At 43.3% G+C, this 22,936-nt stretch overlaps 1 protein-coding gene across 5 annotated transcripts; it reads left to right on the forward strand.

Annotated features, from left to right (window-relative positions):
- Positions 1-548: 548 nt before the first annotated feature.
- Positions 549-21,629, forward strand: GABPB2 (GA binding protein transcription factor subunit beta 2). Of its 5 annotated transcripts, none has more exons than XM_012549734.2 (9): positions 550-1,185; positions 3,957-4,096; positions 6,329-6,496; positions 7,047-7,241; positions 8,396-8,546; positions 14,699-14,812; positions 16,716-16,901; positions 18,521-18,660; positions 18,974-21,629. In XM_012549734.2, exons 2-9 carry the CDS (start codon positions 3,989-3,991, stop codon positions 19,271-19,273), a joined length of 1,362 nt encoding a protein of 453 aa, XP_012405188.1. In that variant the 5' UTR covers positions 550-1,185; positions 3,957-3,988; the 3' UTR covers positions 19,274-21,629. The 5 variants fall into 5 exon arrangements, with proteins under 5 accessions (XP_023359327.1, XP_012405188.1, XP_023359326.1 ...); XM_012549732.2 differs by having other exon boundaries at positions 552-1,185; positions 18,941-21,629; XM_031967493.1 differs by lacking the exon at positions 550-1,185 and adding an exon at positions 1,396-1,936 and having other exon boundaries at positions 18,941-21,629.
- Positions 21,630-22,936: the final 1,307 nt, after the last annotated feature.

Genomic DNA, 22,936 nt, shown 5'->3' on the forward strand with positions numbered 1-22,936 from the left:
AAAGAAATCGCTTTCAAATGGAAAAGTGCAAAATCTTTAATACTCAAAGATTCCCGGGCATTCAGGAGGGAGCGGGAACGCATAACTAGCCTCAGCACCTATGATCCCTGAAATATTTTCGTTAATATCAGTGCCTCTTTCCAGGACGAGGGATGAAATCAACAACATGCCCCTCGTCGTCTTTAATGGGACTTTTAAGAAGATGGAAGTTACTAATCAGGAAACGGATCATGAGAAAGAAAGAAGTTAACGGGCGGATAAATGAACTGGATGATGCTAGGGTTTATCGAGCCCGTCCCGGGCCAGTCCCTTTCTTTCCCGGCCGCTTCCCCCCTCCCCATTTTTCAGTTCTCCTTTACGCGTCGGTTTCTCCCATCCCCCACGGGAATGGAAGCAGCAAATGGAAGAGCAAGTTTCCCAGCGTGGAACGCGGAGTCTGGCACACAGTAAGGGACTAATAAAGGCTTATTCTTGCCCACTAAGGCCTCTTTCTAGAAAAACGCACCATTTCCGCACGGGGGCCACCGTCACGCTCTTGCGTGCTCGGAGGGGAAGGGACGACCTCCGAGGGCCACGTTCGCGACAGCGCGACCCTTCGGTCCCCGCCCCGCCCCTTCCCGAGGCCGAGCTGTCTGGGGAACCGCGGTGCTGTTGGAGGCCCGGGGCAGAAACACCCACCAGGCGACCGCAACCCGGGAGGAATTTTTCCTCACGGTTTCTTCCAGTTCTTGGCGCCAAAAAAGAAAAAAAAAAAGCCCTGGCTCCTCCCTTTGCCGGGACTTTGTAGTACGTAAAAACACGTAACGTTCCGCGGAGCCAAAATAATCCCTTCCACAGCGACCCCGGGGGAGGTTTAGCGCCTTCAGCGAGCCTCGGGACTCGGAGAATTAGCCCCCAAGGCTCTACCACCCTTCTCTAGCGGGGACAGGGATGTCTTTGATCGATCTCCACAGCGGATTCCTCCGCCGGAGTTGATCTTCTGCGGCCCCAGTACTTCCGGGTCCGCCATTTTGTCACCTCCATTTCTCCACGAGGGGGGGCTAAAGGCCCCCCCCACCCAATGTGCATTTATGAAAAAGCCGAAAAAAGTGGCTAGTGCCGGCCGGGCGTCCTCCTCAGGGGAAAAAAAGGGACCAAACTGGCGGGAGCGGAGGTAGCAGGGTCGGCGGCACCCCTAACGCAGCGGTGAGTCCCTGGGGAGGGGGTGGAGAGAGAGGCTGGGCGGGGGGGGAGGGGGTCCGTCAGTCCCCGGGCGGGGGCGAGCGCGCCCCCTCCCGCCTTTCCCCTCGCGGCTCCGGGAGCCGGAGCGCGGGGGTAGCCCCCCTGGAGGGGCCCGGAGGAAGGGGATGGAGTCGGGAGGAAGGGGAGGGGTCTGGGAGAGGGCGGGGAGCGCCGGGGCCGGTGCCCGGCTCGGCCACGGGGGGCGCCGGCGAGGCCGCCAGGGGACCCCACGTGTGCGCCCACGCCCGGAGGCCTCGGCCCCGAGCCTGGCTCAGCCCCGCGTTGCTCCCGAGGGCCCGCCGGGGGAGGGGCGAACGCGGGGGCGGCGGGGCGCCTCTGTCCGGCCATCCTTCCCCGCCGGGGCCCCCCGAAGCGCGCACGTGGTGCAGCCGCCGCCTAGTCCTCGGTGCAAATAAATCCTCGTGGCGTCTCCCGGCGCCGACCCCTTCGTTTCCCCCTTCTTTCCGACCCGCGGAGGGCTGGGGATGGAGCGGCGTTCTTTCTGGGAAGCCTTGGGGTCCCCGCGCGGAGCCTGGGGTCTGTAATCTCGCTCCAGTGCCGTGCAGAGCGCGCGCGCGCGCCGCGGAGCTCCGGGAAAGTCGGGGCCCTTTGCACGCACTCCCCCAGTGCTGTCATCTTCAGTGCAATTTACTTTCTTCCCTGGGTTCAGAGAATGGAGTGGGGGGCTTCGTGAAGCTTGAGAATATTTGCCGCTGTAAGAATACATATTTTAAATGTTAAATGTGTAAGGGGATCATTTATATTTTATTGAAAGAATCTTAACTGCTGCCCCAGCCCCAATAATCCTTTCTCTTTTTCTCACTCATGGACTTCATTAGGAAAAAAAAAAAGACATCTCATGCTTACCTAACTGCTGCCCTAATATCCTTTTTTTTTAGTAAAACATGATATAATACGTCATTTACGATCCTTACTTCATTTCTGTCTTCTGGGATGTTAGAAAATAAAACCATCTTTGGCCTTTTCCAGAAGTAATGTTAACCCCAGTTTCTATTGAGTGATGTCATCCCAACCACTTTTTCCTTTCCTATAGCAGATGATGGCCTCAAAATGAGATTAAAAATACTTGATAAAATTGAGTGGTTAAACTATAGCGCAGATGATGAAAACTCGGTTCCACCGAAACCTGGAGTTAAAAAACAAAACCAAAAAAATGTGAGAAAGAGTTGTGATGATGATACCAACCGAAAGGTGATATGATGAACTGCTGGAAGGAATCTAGCTTTTTAGGGCTGGCATACGTACATTTTGGAAGTAATTTATGTTTACTTTCTGTAATTATTTCCCTAGAAAATTGAAATGTTTTTGGTTGTTTTAAGGAAATTCAGTATCATTACATGTACTGATAAAGAGTTAATTTTCACACTGGTATTTCTGCATTTTATTGCTTAGCTCATTCATTCCTTGTTGTTCTGGGAGCATTAATTGTAGGAGTGATCAAGATGTGTAAAATTTTCATCTTATAAATAAGTTTTCTTGAAAATGTCCTTCTGCAGGGAGCCAACATTAGCAGAGTTCTTGATTGATAAACTAGAAAAAAACTAGTTTTAAATTTTAAACTAGTAAGCAGAAGCACTAAGCAAAATCTCTTTTGTGCCACAATTGATATATAAAGTCAAAAACCTTTAGGGAGACAACGTGGCAGAGTAGGGAAAATAGGAAATTTGAAATCTGGCCAACTTGGGTTAGAGTACTGTATCTTCCTCTTGTTAGTTGATCAATTTGCTTATGGCAGTGCTGATTAGTTTCTCTCAGCCATGCGTTTCTGGTCTATAAAAAGTCTACTTAAGAAGACTATTCTAAGGAAAGCTTTTTTTTTTTTTTTTTTTTTAATCCTCAAGCATGATGGAAATTTAAGATATTATGATTTATTCCCTTCTGAGAATTGAAATATTCTTGGAAGATAGAGATCATGGTAATCTTATGTAAATGGAGAAATTGAGTCATAGAATGTTAGAACATTTGGCCTAGGATCCAGCCAGGAAGAGTTATTTGACTTTCCTCTCTTCTTGTGGGGCCCTGTGCCCTGGAATTAGCTTGAGGACAGGGACTTGTGTTAAACTGGATTGATTTAGAAACCCTGTGCAGACTATTTGGTTGTGCTACACGTTGACCCCGAGTCCTACCACTGTTTATAAAATACTGGTTTCTAACATGAATTCCTTAATTTTATCAAGCAGTGGTTTGTAAGAGGTTTTTTACTCAGCCAAACCTTCTCCATGTCCTCTGGAAATCATATACTATACAGTATCCCAAAAGAGTTAGGTCAGTTTTAAACTATGAAAACCTAAAACTGCACTAAGACTTTTGGAACACCCTGTACGATATGCACAATATGTATCTTGAGTTTCTTGAAATGATATTTGGCACAGAGTTCATTTCACAGCCGTTGCATGCTGCTTTATTGACTGACAAGCAGAACAAGAAAAATGAAGTTGGGGTCATTTCATTGTAATGCTTTATATTTGCCAGAGCATTTTTATTTTAGGGCTGAAAGTGGATTTTGGTTAGGATGTATGCATTTCCTAGCTTCTGTAAATAGATCTGGAAAAGAGCAATGTGAATTAAGCTCAGTTATGCATCTCACAAGGAAAATGAAAATGTAAGACACTAAGACATCAGATGAGATAGAAACCAGAAGGTGAACTGCTAAGAGGTCAGCCCAGAGTCTGAGGAAAGCATATTCATTAACACTATTGTTTTGGGGGTTACAGCTTCCTGAAAATACTTGTTCTTATGCATAAAGATGTCTTTGGTGGACCTGGGAAAGAGGTTGCTAGAAGCAGCAAGAAAAGGACAAGATGATGAAGTGAGGACTTTGATGGCCAATGGCGCCCCTTTTACTACGGATTGGGTAAGTTTAGGGGAGAGAGCATATTTCTAAGCTACTTGAAGCAGAGACCATCAAGTCATGTGTTTACCATCAAGGGAAGTAAAGAATCTTAGCATGAGATCTCAGCAGTTTTTGAATCCACCCCTTAATCTACAGCATTCCTGATTTGAGCTGGATTTCTTCCAGCTTATGTTTTAAGACCTCTAGTGATTGGAGAACTCAATACCCACCAAGAATCTTCATTCTATTTTTGGACAACATTAGTTATTAGGAAGCTTTACCTTATGTTCAGCCAACATCTGCTACCTTTTATCTCCTGCTTGCTCTATCCATTAGTCCTTCACCATGAAGCAAAACAGGACACGACTATGGAATATTGTTCTAGAGAATTGCGAATCTTGAGACTACCCATGGGGGTACAGAGACAAAATGTAGCCCAAAGATGGTTAATGATGATCTCTGACTTGGAGAGGATGAAGCAAGATTTCACTGGACTCTTCTTTCTTGGAGACCTTTTTTGGTGCTTTATTTCTCACTCTCCAGGTTTTGTGCTTTTTGTTATCTGAAGACGTGATTAGTGTGCCATTTTGTACTCCACTTTTCCAGATTGTATCTTATTGATATATTGTTGATAGTTGAGATTTGTATGTTTCGGGAATGTTTTTGAGTATGTCTTCTGGCAGGGCAGTGAGGTGGCATGGTGGATAAAATATTGGGAGTCAGGAGGACCCGAGTTCAAATTTGGCCTCAGACATTTACTAGCTGTGTGACCTGGGCAAGTCATTTAATCCTCTTTGCCTCAATTTCCTCAGTCAAATAAGCAGGAGAAGAAAATGGTAAATCACTCTAGTAGTTTTTCCAAGAACATCCCAAATGGGTCATGAAGAGTCAGACACAAAGCACCAAAACCACTGAAAATAATACTTGGGTTGGAAGCATCTGGAATTACCTGAAATTCAGCAGAATCAGAACAATGAGAATAAATTTTTAAAGCAGTAAATGTTTTGATTTCCTTTTCGCCATTGTGTTCTGATTGACAAGAATTTTCTAGCCTTTTTCAGTTTCCTTTGCCAGTCTTTTAACAATTAAAGAGAAAGATGTCATTTCCGGAGATTTAAAGCCAGCAAGAGATTCAGGTTGTTATGTTAATTCTTGGAGGTTCCTAAGACTTTCCCCGGTTTTTAACTGCTTGGGTGAAGGAGCTTCCTCTTGTTCTGTGGAGATTATTTCATGCCCTCAGGACCAGCTGCTCTTCCTTGAGAGAGGAAGGACAAAAAGAGAGCCTTCAAAATGAATGCTTCTGTAAATAGATATGGAAAAGAGCAATGTGAATTAAGCCCAGTTATGCATATCACAAGGAAAATGAAAATGTGAAACACTAAGCTTGAGCAAAAGGAGCTTAAAATAAAAAACACTAGACTTAAGAGGAACAGTCGTTCAGATTTCAGAGCAGAGTATTGATAATTCAAGTATTGGTAAATCAAGTCATGGATGAGAAATCATTGTTTTTTGCCACTGACAGGTCCTCACCAACACCATTCTACCATGCACTCCAGCCCTTGCTTCCAGTTCTGTAACCTTATTTTGTGTTGCATCTACAGATCCACTGCTTTAAACAAAGTGATTTTTGTTAAGATGCATTTGTAGAATCCCAGCGTCTTGGTCTACAGTAGGACTTTGGCATATGACTTGCTAATCCCTATTTCTCGCCTATGTTTCTTTTACCAATTCATATTCCTCATCAGCTTTCCAATCCTGCATGGGGTCAGTACATCTAGAAAACTTTTCCTGTTTTAATTCTACATGATGATTCAGTTTTTAAAATTTATTTATTCATTTTAAATGATCAATCTCTTTTGTTATAGCCACCTTTATTTTTGAATATATCCTTTCCCAAGAAAGATATTAACAAGTAATAAAAAGGGGGAACAATAACAACAGTTCACATTTAACACATCTGTCAGGTCTGAAAGTATCTGCAGTGTCCATACCTATAATTCTTCACCTCTGCAGAAAAGGGCTAACTAGTTTTGTGGTTTCACCCACAAACTTGGCTAATCAGCTGTCAGCGTGTCAGTTCAGGTTTGCTGAAAGTGACGAAAGGCATTGCCAGGTCTCTGCTGTTGACTTCTCCTCCAGGTTATTGCTTTCACTAGGACCCAGATCTCTGGGATCACAATTCCTGTCTTTATATGCCTCCCTTGTGTCAAGTCCAGGATGTACCCAGCTTCAATGGGCATTATTTCTCCACAGCTTGGAACATCACCTCTCCACCTCGCAGCCCAGTATGGTCATTATTCCACGGCAGAAGTACTCCTGAGAGCAGGGGTTAGCAGGGATGCCAGGACTAAGGTAGACAGAACTCCTTTGCACATGGCTGCAGCAGATGGACATGCACACATCGTGGAACTTCTTGTCCGGGTAAAGCAAGACATGGTTGGATTGAGTCCTATTCAAATAAGAACTGTTAATGTAGCTTGTAGACAGGCCTGCAGAGGCTTCGAGAGCACCGAATGGGCAGGAGGGAATTGGGTGGAAAAACCAAGCTCCTGGGACAAAAGAATTGATCTTTCTCAAGGTTAGGAGTGGTTGGGAAGAATCAGGCTCCTGTCACTCTTAAAATATAGAAGAATGAACAGTCCCTGGTTGTTTTTCAAGTACTTACATTTCATTTTGTATACAGTGAGACAAATATGGTGGTTTTTTTGTTTGTTTTACTGAGAAATAGTGCTGCCTTTTCTGTTACAGTTCCTTAATACTCTTCTTTTGAAAAAAGTTGTCCCAGTTTGTGTAGCATGTTTATTACCATTATGAAAAGGAGAATTTGGAAATGTTTTCTTTCTATGGTATTTAAGCAGGATCCAAATTAGAATATGTATAGTTCTCCAGTAATCCTTCAATTTTTGTGATGGGAATTCATACTTACTGCCCTATATCTGTCATCTTAGTGGAAGTTTATTATTTGTGGCAGAATGGTGCAGATGTGAATGCCAAGGACATGCTGAAAATGACTGCTTTGCACTGGGCCACAGAACACCATCATCGTGATGTGGTAGAGTTGTTGATCAAGTATGGAGCTGATGTCCATGCCTTTAGCAAATTTGATAAATCTGCCTTTGACATAGCTCTGGAGAAGAACAACCCAGAGATTCTTATCATTCTCCAGGTATGTGGCTACTGTATTTAACTCTCATTTCCCTAGATACTAGTCAAAGAAATTGAAATTTATTATAAAAATGGATTCAAAATGGAATTTCCCCAAACCTTTCAAAGTAATGCTTTTAAAAAATATGTTTTAAAAACAGTGGAGGGAGGGTCTGTGTACCATGCTCTGTAGTCAATTCAGTTTTTATTTTTCAAAGGGAATAATGGTGTGGGCAATAAAAAGTTAATTTTTAGTTATACTCTGTTGTGTTATTTTCTTCCAAGAGTTTACCTGTCTGGTTATTTTTGGCTGAGATAAATCTTTAAATGTCATTTCATGGTTTCTGAAGGTCTATTAGTTGGTAAGGGAGGCTGTCTCATAATCATGCTTGTGATCATAAGGAAGGCTAAAACTCAAAATGTATTTGTAAATAGTCCATGTGAAGGTAATTGAATTGATTGTACATGAGAAATAAATGCAACATTTTATTCCTTTTTTGTCTGTTTTTCCCTTAAGTAGTTCCCTACAGACTTGTTGCCCTGTTCAACTCTCAGTTCCCTTTTTAAACTTCTTTATATAACAGATTTTTTTTTTTTTAGCCCTGAGCATGTTTGTGGAAAACTGTTTCTGATGATACAGAATTTGAAAGGAGGCCATCTTTGCTTCAGCTGTATGGGAACTAGGCTTCAAAAGGTCATGCTCCAAATGTGAGAGTCATTAGCTGGGCTGGTGCATTCTTGTGCATTTCTTCAGCACCATGTTATAAACTCTGACAATATGGAGGCAGATTAGCTTTCCATTGAGTGTATATTGGGAGCCAGAGATAGGTAGGAATTAACCAGTCTAGCCCCCTTCTATTAGAGAAGATGAGGAACAAAAAAGCAAAGTGGCTTGCCTATCTCTAGGTTTTTTTTTTGTTTTTTGTTTTTTGTTTTTTTTTTTAACGTGATAGCACTTTGTTTTCCTAAAACATAAACAGCCCTGGAAAAGTAACTTGATGTCTTTTGTCTGAGAAAAAAATCCCAGCAGCCTTCATTTGAACAGTGAACTCCCTGGGACATTTTGTGCTGGAACTGGTTCTGGATGGTGGAACGTTGTCAAGGGAGCTGCTGAGTAACTGTGTAACTAAGGCTATAATAAGCATTCTGACTTTGAAGTCGTGCCTTGTGTGGCAGGAGGCAATGCAGAGCCAGGTGAATGCCAACCCCGGGAGAGCCAGCCCGGTGACCGGCGCGGTGACGATGGCTGCGCCCTTCATCTTCACATCGGGAGAAGTGGTCAACCTCGCCAGCCTCGTTTCTTCAGCCAGCACCAAGACCAGCACAGGTAACGGGCCATCCCAAAGGGCCCTGATTTCCATACCCAGAGTCGGTAGGGTGCTAGCAGGTTTTCCTTTATGCTAGAGAAGCACAAGGTGGCACCACAATGCACAGCAAGCTGAGCCTGGATTCCCCAGCTCCTATATGACCTTGGCCAGGTCACCTCACCTGTTTGCCTCAGTTTCCCCCTTTGTAAAATGGGAACAATGATAGCACCTACCTCACAGGGTTGTTGTGAGGATCAGATGAGAGAATGTTGTCAAGTGCTTAGCACAAGGCCTGGCCCATAGTAGGTATTTTAAGTTATTTTCAACTTCATCCTCTCTGTAAATAGGATAAATAGTAATAAGAGACTTCTTAATAAGTTGTATTTTGTGCTTCTCTTATTTCTGGTGGGGGTGGGGGTGGGGTAGCAGGAATGTCATAGAGAATAAAAGGCGTCGAGCTCTGTGTTCAAATCAGCCTGAGTCACTTGACTCTAGGAAATTTTCTTAACCCCTCTGGGTCTCAGTTTCCTTATTTAAAATCAGACTATTTGATCTTTATGGTTACTTCTAATTCTAAATACATGATTCTGTGAATATATCTGGGCACTTTTTCTGATTGAAGATGAAGCTTGCTACTGATAAGCTGCTTTTAATACAAAACACCATGTTAATCTCCCAAATAAAAGTGAAGTATTTGTCAGTTTCTAACAAGAAAAATAATTGAATATGCATGTTCTGGAAATGTAGCAATTATAGGAAAAGAGAAGTTAATTAAAAATTTTAAATTCAGTTGTTACCCTAAAATTGCCAAAATATTTACACATGAGTTATTAAACTGAAGAAATTAAGAGTATGTTCTTGCAAATTGCTTAGAAATGAAGTTAGGAGGGGCAGCCAGACAGCATAGTGCAGAGTGTTCAAATTTGATTTCAGACACTTAACACTTAATAGTTTTGCGACCTTTAACCCAGTTCCCTTGCCAAAAAATAAAGAAAGAAAGGAAGTCTGTAGTGTTAGCAAACCTGCTTTAGCAAGTTTATTTATTAGGTTTTTATTTGTTTGTTTTATAAATATTTGTATTAAAATAGAGGAATTTGAAGCTTCTTATTTGGGTTCCATTAACTTCATCTGACTTGATAGTTGACTTTTTAAAATTTTTGACTCAAAGTTAAAGAGAAGATTCATAATTCTGGTATGGTTTTCTAAATATTAGAGAAAGAATACAGAATTGCTATTTAAAGAAAAAATCATTCTCTCTATATGGTTTAATTGCCTCTTAATGTTTTCTCTGGTATAACCACTAGGGGACAATATTGCTCTTCCTTTTTATGAGCCCTGAGCCACCTTTTGCTTCAGATAGATAATTTAAAAAACAATTATTTTTAATGGTGCTCAGACACAAAAACACTGCTCATAGGCCACACTCAAGGACATGACTTTGAATATTCTTTAAATAAAGTTCTATTTCAGCATTTGAGGAGTGGATATATTTCCAATACTGAACCGACTTGGCCTGCAGAGTTGTGGTCTCCATTCTCATGAGACAGAATCATGTTGCTTATGGTATTTTGGGCAAATACTCCATTCCTCATGGCTATTTGTTGTAGCAAATGTGAGGTTTTCAGGCCAATCCATAACTGATGTCCTTAAAGTGGTCTGTTACTTATGAAGTGGTTTGCCAACACTTTATAGCTTGCTGATCTTCCGGATGTTTAATACATGTAGGAAAGGAGGAGAGAAAAGAAATAGAGAACTTCAGCTAAAATGTTTTCTTTTCCTCTTTGATATTTTAATTTCTCAGTGTCTATTACTTCAAGGTGTTCTTTTTTCCAAGAAACAGTTGAGTTTATACCATATCATTTTGGTATTTTGAGATTACAGGGTTCAAATCCTAACTTGCAAATCCAGAGCTTTCAGTTATCCATATGTAAAGTATCTGCAGTAGCTTAAAAATTCTAGACTTTAGTTCTTATACTGCCTAGTATCCTCCAAGATGTCTCCCCCAAGCACCAGTCACACCCTGGAAAAGTACAATTTTAAAAACTGACAACAGACAAATTTGCTTCTCTTTGACTTAATACATTCTAGAACTTGATTTCAATGATTTTTGGATACTCTGGTATTTTGACTTTTCCTTGCTTCTGTTGACAAATGTAGATAACAGAAGGTAGCTTAAAATGCTGTTGCCTGTTAAGGCATAATATTTCATCAAGCTAACACTTAATTCCATCAGACTTAAGATGGAGGCAGCTTGTTGCCTTTGGATTTACAGTAATTACGTTAGGATCTGCTCTAATTATCACTAACATTGAGATTGGCTAGCTGGGGACAGTTAGTTTCCTTTATCCCAAGCCTCCAATTAATCCTGGCCTGCGGCCTTTGATCATCTGTTTCAAGTTATAAACAAAATAATTCTGTTCCCCAGCACATTTTATGATATTTTTTAATGTTGGGTTATGCCCTTTAGGAGCAAGGAAAGGATAGTGTTGAGGAGAAAAAATCTACTATCGCATCCCAAATGCTTCTGGGAGAAGTCTGAGATGTCACTTGCCTTTTTAGTGTATTTGTTAGTTAGTTTTAACTGGTTTTAAATATCAGAGACCATGGTATGTGTGTATGGGAAGAAGCCTCAGTTTCAGAAAATACGTGTGTGTGTGTGTGTGTGTGTGTGTGTGTGTGTGTGAAGACTATTTAGATAATTACAGTGAAGCTGTCTTGTTAATTCATTTCTGTATTGAAAGAAATTTGAGTGAATGATTGTCAGAGCCAAAGGCTCATACTAAGTACTCCAGTCACACAGCTTAGCAAAGCAGATTTCTGATGAATTGCTTCTTCCAAACTGGTTTTTCACATGCATTCTATTCTTACAAGGAACTTAACAGATAAAAGTTCTATGGTTTCTTCAGCAGAAGTGTTACAGTGGGGTTTCCTGGCACACTAGCCAAGAAAGTGCCTTAGAGGATGGTGGTCAGGCAGTCCGGTGGACTTCAGCCCCCTGGCTTCCTGAACAGGTTCTTTTCTTTGGAGCACAGAGCCCTGGACTCGGGCTTAGGAAGACCCAAGTTCAGATATTGCCTCAGACATTGACTAGCCATGAAAGCCTGTTTTCCTAACCTCTTGTCTTCTTCAGCTGTGAAATGGGCATAAAAACAGCACCTATCTCTCAGGGTAATTGCGAAAATCAAACAAGATGCCATTTATAAAGAGCTTTTCAAACCTAAATTTAGCAGTAATTAAATGCTAGCAATTAAGTATTTTTTAAAAATTAATTTTGTTTTTAAAAAAATTTTTTGAGCTTAAGGAACACTGGATAAAATGAATGTTTATATATTTATGTGACGGGCACATAATAAGCACTTAAATACTTGTTGACTGACACATAGAACAGAAAAAGAGGATCATACACAAAACTATGAATTTTTTAATGTACCTTTAAAGTACTTTCTTCTTAAATATCTAATAAATTTAACATGTGACTTTCAAAACAGTCTTGCTTGTCTGTCATTCTTTCTGGCCTTCTATTCTCTTCTGTGTGCTTTAGGTTTGAATGACCTACTTTACTTTTTCCTTCTTTTTTGCTGCCCTATCCCTCGCCTCCCTCTCCTTCCGCCTAACCCCACCGTACTCCATTGGGAAAAGATAAAAGAAAAACCAAACCTTTGTAACAAATAGGCACAGCCAAATAGATTCCCATGTTGGCTCAGTCAAAAAATTTCATCATTGATTCCTTTCATCATTCTTATGGCTCAGTAATATTATATTGCATTCATATAATAATGATAGAAGTAGCCAACATTTAGATAGCTCTTTAGGTTTAAAGAGCACTTTACACACATTAATTTACCTTTGGCCCTCACAACAGCCTTTTAGGGCAAGTGTTGTTATCACCATTTTTTATAGATGAGGAAACTTAAAGGTATATTACATTTTGTAAGCTTTGAAGTGAAATTTTAACTCTGGTCTTCCGACTCCAAAAGTCAGTTAATCATATCTCTGCTGTACCACCTAGCTGCTTTTATATTATCATTTTCTAGTCATCTCCAATTTAAGGGCATTCCCTTAGTTTCCATTTCTTTGCCAAAACAACAAAAACTGCTATAAATATTTTTGTACTTATGGAACATTTTATATATTTCCTTTGATTTATTGACCATGTCCCAAATATAGGGTGTCCCCAAAGTCTTAAGACAGTTAATAGCTTATTATTTGTGAGCTATTAAAATTTAGAACTACTCTAAAAACTTTAGGGGCACTCTATAGATGTCTGTTTTGCATCACTTCTCTGGCAGGAGGTAATGACTTATTTCATCTTCAGTCTTTAGGATTCGTGGTTTGGCATTGCCTTGATCAGAATACTAAAGACTTTCAAAGTTGTTTTTCTCTATGATATTTTACTTAGATATTTTAGCAATTTATTATCTAAATTGTGTCCTCAGTTTTGCTCACTTTGCTCTGTATAGAGCACTTCATAAAAGTCTTCCCAGAACAATAAATGTCTTCATTTCTTCTGACAAAGAAGTTTTTTTCCATTCACACACTATAATTGTTTAGTCATTGTCTATAGGAGGACACCCTTTTGTTTTCCAGTTTGGGGCTCCTGTGAGACCTTTTCTGCTTTCTTTGATATCTTAGGCTAGAAGCCTTGTGGTGTTATAGCTGGATCAAAGAGTATGTATGCAGTTTACTGATTTTTAAAACATAGTTTGCACTTATTTTCCAGACAATCTCAGATTGGTTCACAACTCTAACAGCAGTTACTAGTGTGCTGGCTGTCCTGCAGGCCTCCCAACAACTTTCATTTTCTTCTTTTGTTAGCTTAACTAGTCTGATAAGACTATCTGTAATTATTAGCGATTTGGAGCATCTTTCCTTTTGGTTTTTAATTGCTTGGCTTTCTTCCTTTGAAAACTGTCTGTCTATATATAGCCTTCCTAACATCTCTTTTTCCTGTAAGAGTGAGACTTTCTTTAGAAAAATTTGCTGCAAGATTTTTTTTTCTCAGTTAATTTTTATTTGCCTTGGTAGTTTATATAAAATTTTTAATTTTTTAAAAAATATAACCAAAATAGTATCATTTTCAGAAGAGGATCATCAATCTTTTAGCCAGAAGTTGCAGTAGAAGGCCATGATAACCAGTGCCACAAAAAAAAAAGTTTAATAATCTCATACATGAGAAAATTAAGACAATTCTTTATTATGAAAGGATACTTGTGTCATTAAAAAAATGCACCTCCAGAAATGTGTTAAGTTTAAGAGTGGCAGATCATAAATCCCTTGCCTGAGATGCTAGGGCTGCAGTTAATTATAGAAAGATATATGTGCATACATAAGCCTGCCTTCCAGGAGATTATAGTCTCAGTAGTAATTGTATAGAAGGCATATGTCACAATTAAAGCACTAAGTCAGTAAACCATTAGACTAGACAATCAAGTATTAACATGAAGTATATATTTGCCTGTATTACAATGCACAGGTTGATCCAGCTTTAAAGCTCTCCGGATTTTTGTGTATGAAGATTCTAGTTTTCTCTATAATTGGGTTGAGGTTTTCCCCAACTAGTCCTTCCTGCTCACCTGTCCTGCCGATAAGGGCAAGAGCAACAATAGCAGTGATAATAGTTTAATAATGACTGCTTTCATTTCCAAAGCCTTATGTTCTTTGTCACGAGGACTTTTTGTGATGAGGTAGTTTGAATTTTATAAATAAGGGAATAGATAAGTTCAATGACTTGTCCAGGATCCCAGAATCACCCACCCATCTTGTAACAAGCAGACTTAGTTAAAACTTCTGCTTCTGAATTGTATTTTCTTTCCTATGTTCTGCCATATGAGTGAGAGATCTGAGTAGGACACTGGGGCAGCTTGGGGTAAAGGAAGCTGCACTCACTGTCAGCTGCCAGAGCCTGGAAACTGGGGGGTGCCCTGACCCATCAACCGCGGATGCGGGATGCTAGCACCCAGATAGGAAGGAACCGACGAGGGGAGAGAGCCAGAGGGTGTTTCGAAGGCGCCTGTGTATCCAGCTGGTGAATTCACTCTTTAGGGAAGAGATTTGTTTTTGACCTTAAATGAATTTACTGAAACCTGATACACGTTAGTGTTGATTGGCAAGGAGGTTCATCTCCAGACACCCTGGCTCTGCTCAACCTCATCTGCCTTTTCCTCCTCTGTAGGTGATTCCCACCCTTCACCAGTACAGTTCTCCAATTCCACCACCTCCGTGCTGGCCACCCTGGCCGCTCTGGCGGAGGCGTCGGCGCCCCTTTCCAACTCCCATAGAACCCCAGGTAAGTGAGGGAGCACAGGGCTAGGGACTAGTTCCTTTTTATTTTTTCAGATCTAATTTGCATGAAAAGAAAAAGAATTATGCTTAATTAGAGGCAGCTCCAAAAAAAGGTAATGTGAATTCTTTGAACATCAGAAAGAAAAGTTGCTCAGTGATGTAATCAGTCAGCCGAATAATCCCAGGGAACGTGACTCATTTCTTTGTGTCTCTGCAACCTTGGTGTGTCAGCTGGGACACCAGTTGCTTCACATTGAATGAAGTGTTTTAATTTGTATTAAACGATCTTGAGAGAGATTGTATGGCATGTTTTGACTCTGATGCTCTTAGTCTGAATTGCTGGCTGAAATGTCTTGTATCAAAATAGATAGGAACATTGCCTGTCTCTGCCTTGGCGTGTGTGCTCCGGCTTGTCTGGGGATTTTCCTTCTCCTGGTTATATGGCGGTGAGGGAGTGCACTTCCCAAAAGCCTTCCAGCCTTTGAGCCTGGGCCATAAGAAGAGAGCAAGAGTTTGGAGGGTGAGAGGAGGTCATCCAGGAATATTTTAGGAATCTCCCCAGCCCCCAGGGAATCCCTCTTATTTTTTGCACATAAAAATAGTTCTGATTTCTCTCCATCACTAACACTTGAATAGTGATGATGTCGCCATTCATAGACTTCATTAAGTCTGCTCTGCTGGTGTCTGCTTGGTGACCAGATGTCAGTCCCTCCCTTCTGTATTCTTCCTTTGTCCCCGGGGCTGTGACGTGCATGCAGAGACATCAGTCCGGGGATGTTTGAGGAGGGGGAGCACTGGCAGTGGGAGAGAAGGCCACGTGGCTGAGTCCTCTGAGGAAGCTGGGCCTGGGAGAGAGGGATGGAGTGGAGCTGCAGAAGTCCTGCAGGGAGGCAGGAAGTGGGCCGCGAGGCTTAGGGGCAGCTGCTTATTGGCCCAGCGTGGCCGCTGATGGCGGGCACCGGGCAGGAAAGGTAGCGGTGATGTGATGATGAGGGGCTGCAGAGCTGGGTTCTTCTCCTTCTGTAGTTCTCAAATAGGAAGGGGCCGTGATCAGACCAGGACTTTATGAAGACTGTGTTAACTGACTCTTGGCTAATCCTCGGGACTACAGAGGAGGGAGGGCCTGTGCTTGAGCCAGCTTCTGATTTTCCTATGGAAGTACTCAAGTATATTTAATCCAGATATTGTGGCCTGCTAACTAAGTCACGCCCTGGACTTCAGGGACTTATCTCCTCCCTCTGGGCACCCTTCCACTCCCGCCTGCCCCCGGTCATCTGGAACGTGTCCCTCCTCTCACCAGTTAGAGGCTGGGTCATCAGCCTTGGGCCACACATAGACCCACCCCTGATTCCCCACCCCTCAGGAACCTCTCCCTTCTCACTCAGCCTTGTGCCCTATGTCTCCTGTTCTCCCTGAATACTCCAGGACACTTCTTGAGGGTGGGAAAGGCATTCTGGACTTTTTCCCCATAAGCTCCTAGTCCCCGGCTTAATTCCTCCTACGTAACAGGTGCCTGATTGAGCAGCCTGCCTCTGTTCAGTGCGTCCCGTGTACGAAGTGACAACAGCCGAGGAAACCGAAAAGCTTCGTCATCAGACCAGCTTAGGTTAAAGGACAAACCTTGAATGTGTGGTTCTTTATGACTCTTACCTTCAGCGGGAGCATTTTGTCAGTTTCATTTAGAAGCGCCTCTTTTCAGATTTGCTTTTTTTGTCGTTATTGTTGCGTGAGCCAGTGTCATTTTCTCCTCGTTATTGGCACCAGGATCTTATGACTTGCTCATAAATTGTTCATTATAACGGGATTTTCAGGCTTCATCTGATTTTTGATTATTATTATTTCAAGAAGACATTCAGCTGTATATATATTTTTAAATGCTAGATCAAAAAAAAATCTTTTATTTCTAGCCAATTCAGAAGAAATCATGGAGGCAAGTTCTGTTGACTCAGCGATCCAGCAAGTGGTGGGGAGTGGAGGCCAAAGGGTCATCACCATAGTGACAGATGGAGCCGCCCTGGGTAACCTCCAGACTGCAATTCCCACTGGTGGTATTGGCCACCCATTCATTGTGACTATGCAAGATGGACAGCAAGGTGAGCTGCCCTATTCGGAAGGTTATCCATTGGAAGACAGAACAGAAATTAAATTCTCTTGAATATAAAAAGAAAGTTAGAATGAGTATGGACTGCTCAGGGTTGCATGATACTGCAAAGATTGGCATAAAAATAAAGTCAGGCTGTCTCGGCTTCCTTCGCTCTTTCTAAAAATGTCTCAGGGTGAGAAGAGAATCAGCATACTCACCTTTCTCTCTACCAGTATGACTCAGGTGTCGAGTAAAACTATAACTTCTGTTCAGAGTCCCATGCTTTTTTGTTTGCATGATGCTATGTGAGATTTTTCCCTTCCTCCCATTCATTAAAAAAAAAAAAATTATGTCTCATGGGAACAGAAATGTAAAAAGGAATAAAAACTTTATTTATAGTCAGGTCTTCTCAGGCCTGTTTAGAAAATTATTGATGACAAGTTATGATATACAAGTTATTGATATACAAGTTATGTTGTCAGATGCTTTTCAGGGTTTAGTTGGTGTGTTTGAGAGCCCTGAATTTGTTGAATGGATGAAAGCTAAATTGATTGGGACAAGAGGCTAGATTCATTAGGACTTTTGTCTATTTTTTGAACAGACTGGTGTTGGAATGAAGTTTATTTGCTTACTCCTGATAGCAGTCTGGTAGAGTGGCTAGAGAACTAGCCTTTAATCAGGAATCCCTAGGATCAAGTCCCACCCTAAAGACCTGTGGCTGTGGGACCTCAGGGCCACTCATTTAACCTTTCAGTGTTCTTTGCACTTCTCTCAGACAAACTGCAGAAAATGCCAACCTGAATTAGGAGAGGGAGTTCACTAGTTTACACTTAACAGAAAAATGCATTGAGATAAGAGTTGCCATTGCCATACCATCAAATTTACTTTTGTGAATGGTACCTTTATAGATTGCCTCCAGCAGATTTTAAGTTCCTAGGTGGATCCCCAGTGGGAGTGGGAGTGGGAGAAGGCTCAGATATGTACTGTCAATTGAAGTATACTCAAGGAATACAAATTATATATAGTCAACTTAATTAAAATTAATGAGACAAATAAATTAGACAGAAGCTGAAATCCAGAAGTCAAAAACAAAAAAAAAAAAATCTGTTTTAGATGATCTTTGCCATAGCTTACTTCTGTTAAGCCAGGTAAGTGAAAACTGGCTATGGTATTTTTGTCATAAACTGTACCATCTCATCAAGTTTTATCCTGTTGTGAATGGCTCAAGGAGGTTTCTTTAGGTCTTTAGATTATTCCTGCTATTTTACTCTGTCTCTGTTAATCCTATTAGTAAATATACCAGTCCATTTCCCAAAATCCTACACCATACTATACAGAAAGGAAAATCAATTCTTTATTCTTGGTTGTTCACCACACAGCATGCCCAGCTCCAGTCTTTAAAGCTTTAGTAATTTTGACTATGTATCACTACTCCCTTAAGAACTTTAAAATGTTTGTTTCCACAGTCCTAGCTAGATTCCCCAAACAGTATATATAATAAAAGGCATCAAATTAAATTTTTCAGTGTTGATTTGTTTGGGTGGAGAATCCTCAAACCCACAAAAAGCAAGATCTGTATTTTTTTCCTTGTGTATTTACTTCCTTCCCTTGGTGTCCCTTGGTTTGTAGTTCTAACTGTACCTGCTGGTCAGGTTGCAGAGGAGACCATTATTGAAGAGGACACAGAAGAGGAAGGAGCAGCCAGGGAGCTGCCAGCAGCCAAGAAACCAAGGATAGAAGAGGTGACCAACCCCGTGGAAGATGGCCAGGTAAGGGGCTTGGCCGAGGGGCCAGAGCGTTCCTGTGGTTTTAGGGAGACCACGTTGGCAGCCGGGTGGAGGGTGAGGGGATCATCCCAGCCGGTGGTGAGGCCCTGTCGGGGATAGAGAAGGGCCATCCATGACGGATGTTAGGCGGACAGGGCTGGAAGATCAGGGTAGGGTGAGGGACTGATGGAAGAGCTGAGAAGAGGGGCCGTTCTAGGGGAGACAGAAAAAGGGGCTCCTGGGGCCACTGGGGATGGAGGATCAAGCTTCTTTCTCCCCCCAGGGAAACGAGCCTGACCCCAGTGGACTTTTACAGGAAGACGCAGAGAGAGAATTGCTGCAGCAGCAGCTCCAAGAGGCCAATCGCAGGGCCCAGGAATACCGGCACCAGCTGCTAAAGAAGGAGCAGGAGGCGGAGCAGTATCGTCTCAAGCTGGAGGCTATGTCCCGGCAGCAGCCTGATGGCACCGAGATCACACTGGTGGAGGAGGTGGCCGAGGTGGATGCTTTGGTGGTCACAGAGGAAGAGCTGGAAGGGAGGGGGGCGGAAGCTCTGGGGTCAGCGGGGATTGTGGAACCTCACACTGATGTTGCCATGGAAACCGTTGCATCCTAACATTCCGGCTTCTACTCTACATCCCCCTTCCTTTTTTCCTTTAAAAAAAAAAAAAGGAGAGAGAATATTAAAAAAAAAAATGGGGATTTTAAAAAAAGAAAATAACATTAGGACACAGCCCTGTGGGCTCCAGAGATTTCTTCATGCAACTGGAAAATTAAAACATAAATTATGGGAGGATGTCTTCTGGGATCCAAAGAATGGGACCAAATTTCTCATAATTTGTTTCAAGCATAAAAGTGTAGGGGGTTTGTTTGCTTTTATAAATGTATCCCTATTTTTAAACCCCCAGAGTTTATATTTGTTATGATAGTTCCTCTTGCACACCCAGGCTCCTTAGTCATATGACCAGCATGTCACCTGCAGTTTGCCTTGAACTTAGGACGGGTGCCTGTCTGCTAGATGAAATTTGGAGGGGGAAAAGGGAGCACCGGCCTTCAGAAGAGCTTGTTGTTCTCGGCTGTCCTGATCTTGCCTGCACTGAAGACAGTTCTTCGGCAATTGTCTGACAAGACTCGAGCTGTTTTGTGTCACAGCCAAGGGGCCCATTTACAAAGTCTTTGGCAGCCTAACTTGGGGAGTTGTGCAGAATGGCAGAAGTGGTATGGGCAACTGGGAAGCCCCGTACCTCAAGGCCATGGATTCAGGTCTGGCCTCTGTTTGTCCCTGTCTGCCCCAAGCCCTTGGCATTCCTATCCACCCGTGCCTCTCCCTCCCACGGAGGCCGAACTGATCGCATCTCATCGCCACAGATTCTTCTGGGCCTGTCCGTTACTTCTCCCTTCGTCTCTGCCTTCCGGGAAGCACTTAGGAGAGCGGCTCAGGTGCCTGTGAACCTGCCACTGGGTCAGAGTTGTCAGCCTTGACTCGGGACTGCTGCGAGAGGAAAAGAAGCCCCCGGGCCACTTGAGGAGGGTCTCCTTCGTTTTCTGTATGAGCCAGGATGGAGAAAAAAAATGCTTGTAAAGGAACATGGAGAAGGGGACCGCCAGGGCGGGCCAGGTTGTGTTTTGGGGAAAGGCCTTCCCTCCAGACCTTTCTTCTTTTGTTGCAAAGCAGGGGAAGAAACCAGGGAGGGGGAGCCACGCCGGCACTGGGGGGGGGGGCCACTTAGGGTGGTTGTCATATGGAATGATCATGGGGAAGCATTTTTTAATTTGGAGAAGAAACCAGACAGTTAACTTGCCTTTTTTTACCTTCATTAACCAAGCAGATTGATGCAGTTTTCCAGTTTCAGAATCAGTTTGGGCTTAGTTCTGAAAACAAGTCAAAAGCAAGTTTAACAATTTGATTTGGCTCCCCCAAGCCTTTGTGGCCCCTCCCGCCTTCCCACTGTCTTCTCGGTTACTTTGGGGTGTTTTTCCTATTCCCAGATTCCTTTTGGGGAACCTGGGTGAGATGTGTGGTAGGATTGTTTTATGTTCTCTCTTCATGTGTGACTTGGACGCCTTTTTTTTATTTTGTTTTTGGACGCCTTTTTTTAAATCCCTAGAAGCTCTTGGCCAAAGGGCCCCGACTTCCGGGCGTGCTCTGGGGCTGTGGGCGCTCTCCTTTGTCTGACAAGTGCATTTGCTCCCGTGCCCCAGAGCCCCCTCTGTCCCGTGCTTAGATTCAAGTTACTCTTGACTTCTTTCCCTGGAACCTTGGATGGCAGGGGGTGGAAGGAGTAGTTCCAAGGACATGTCAAAGGCTTGTTGGTGGAGAAGACCCGCTGTTTTCTTTCCCTTGGAGTAGAGAGGTCTTGGTCTTGGCTTGTATGGCAGTGGCTCAAACAGGATGGTACCAGAGGTTGGCTGATGTTACATGAGAGTAATCCCCCAAATTCTGTGCGTCTCTGGGATTTGCTGGGGTAGGTAGTTGCCGCAATCCTTCATTGGTTGGTCTGACTTTAGAGGGTCCGAGAGGGCTTATTGGCACAACGGTCAGAGGGTAGATGGCAGGTCCTGGAGAGTTCATATTAAGGAGAAGGAAATTTGGGATCCCAGGGGTTGTCTCTTAAAATAAAAGCTGCCTCAGAAATGTCAGTGTTATCATCAGGAACAGTCTAAGAGTGATTTGTCTTATTCTTTCCTCAAAAAGGAACAAGCAGGAATTCTTCCTTCTCAACTTTAGGGAAAGTGAGCCATGAATTTGTGTCCCTTTCCATCATTGTCTGTGGGGACTTCTCAGTTACAAGGGCTCGTTTAGGATACAGATGCACACGGGGTCTCATCTCCCCACCCCCCTCTGATCACAGCTTTAAATCACACTTCCTCCCAATTCAGTAATGCCGGGAATCTGGGACGGATGAAATGACTCGTTTTCTTTATTCTGCTTTGAAAGAACTGAATTCTTCATAGGAATCTCTGTGTAGGGAGTAGATCATGTGACCCGAAGGTTTCACTGGTGTCTTGTGTTTATGTATGGGGGTGTACGACGCGCCATGCGCACGGATGTGTACACCCAGCCCCATTTCCCACTTCTCTGTCCTCGGGCTTCAGCTCTGTGGAAAATGATGCCCAGTGAAAGCCTTAAGGGAACCAAAGAGTGTTTTTCTCCTCATAACATTGTAAAGGTGCGAGGGAGAGGACAGAGTGGTGGGTCTTGCCTTGGCTTCCCTCATGGAGCAGGTGTCCAGGGCAGGCTGGGCTGTGGGGGGGGGCGAGGCTCTTCGAGCGTGTCGGGCCTTGCAGCCGGAACTCCCTGATTCCCTGGGCCGGGCCGGGCAAGCCTGGCTGCGACTGCCACCCAGCCTGAGCTTTGGTCTGCAGAGGAGCCAGAAAAGAGGGAGCCGCTGCTCTCCGTCCTCCCGGCCACGGTGCGAGTCCCTGTCACCCTTCCCCCAGCGGTCTGTGGTCAGACATCCCCCATGCGCCTGCGAAATTTTTCTGGACGAGGCCCTCCGGCCTTCTTTCCTAGCTGTGCACAGAGGTCAGAGGCAGGTGTTTGGGTGAGCTGAACAGCGGGACCGAATGCCCTCCATGCCGCTTTCTGTCACCCTCGGTTCCTATTTATTTGATGAATTGTCTGAATGCACCCTTGACATTCTACCTGGAGCCGCCAGCCAGGGAGCTCTGAGCCTTTCAGGGCCGAAGGGGACCAAGGTGCTGCTGACAGACCGTGTCCCAGCAAACAGTCGTGTCAGCATCAGGAAATTGTGGCCCCAGATCGCCACCTCGTCCCCGCCTCTGACCTCTCGCATTAACCACAATGAGCTTTTCCCACCCAGGGGAACATGATTACTTGGTCATATCCATCCTGTGTGTGGGAGTTCCTGTCTCTGCCCTGCCCCCCCAGGCCCCTCTCCCCATCCCCTCTCCCCATCCCTTCCACCCTGGCCTGGTTCTGGAGGTCACCCCCTGCAGCCGGGCTGTCCGAACCTCCCTCCCTCCGCTTTGCCTTCTTTACCAGCCTTCTAGCCTGCATTCCCCCAGTGTGCCTCCCCCTCAAACCGCTCAGCACAGAAACCATTTCTCCAAGTGCCCTCGATTTGTCAGGTTGTCTGACAGCTTTATATACAAGACACTTTTAGGAAAACCTAAATATTTTCCTTTTTCTTTTTAGGATGTTATTGAAATAGTGTTTGATTTTGATGAGTTTGTATGTATACATATACAGATATATATTATATATATTTACAATTTTGTACAATTGTTTTCAAAATAAAGGAGAGATATTTCTTAA

This window comes from Sarcophilus harrisii, chromosome 4, assembly GCF_902635505.1.
Source record: "Sarcophilus harrisii chromosome 4, mSarHar1.11, whole genome shotgun sequence".
In the NCBI taxonomy this organism is placed as follows: Eukaryota; Metazoa; Chordata; class Mammalia; order Dasyuromorphia; family Dasyuridae; genus Sarcophilus; species Sarcophilus harrisii.

Coding starts and splice junctions, on each gene's coding strand:
- GABPB2 (XM_012549732.2), top strand. CDS start 3,989: ATGTCTTTGGTGGACCTGGGAAAGAGGTTGCTAGAAGCAGCAAGAAAA. Junction 4,097..6,328: donor CCCCTTTTACTACGGATTGG/GTAAGTTTAGGG, acceptor ATTTCTCCACAG/CTTGGAACATCACCTCTCCA. Junction 8,547..14,698: donor CAGCACCAAGACCAGCACAG/GTAACGGGCCAT, acceptor CCTCCTCTGTAG/GTGATTCCCACCCTTCACCA.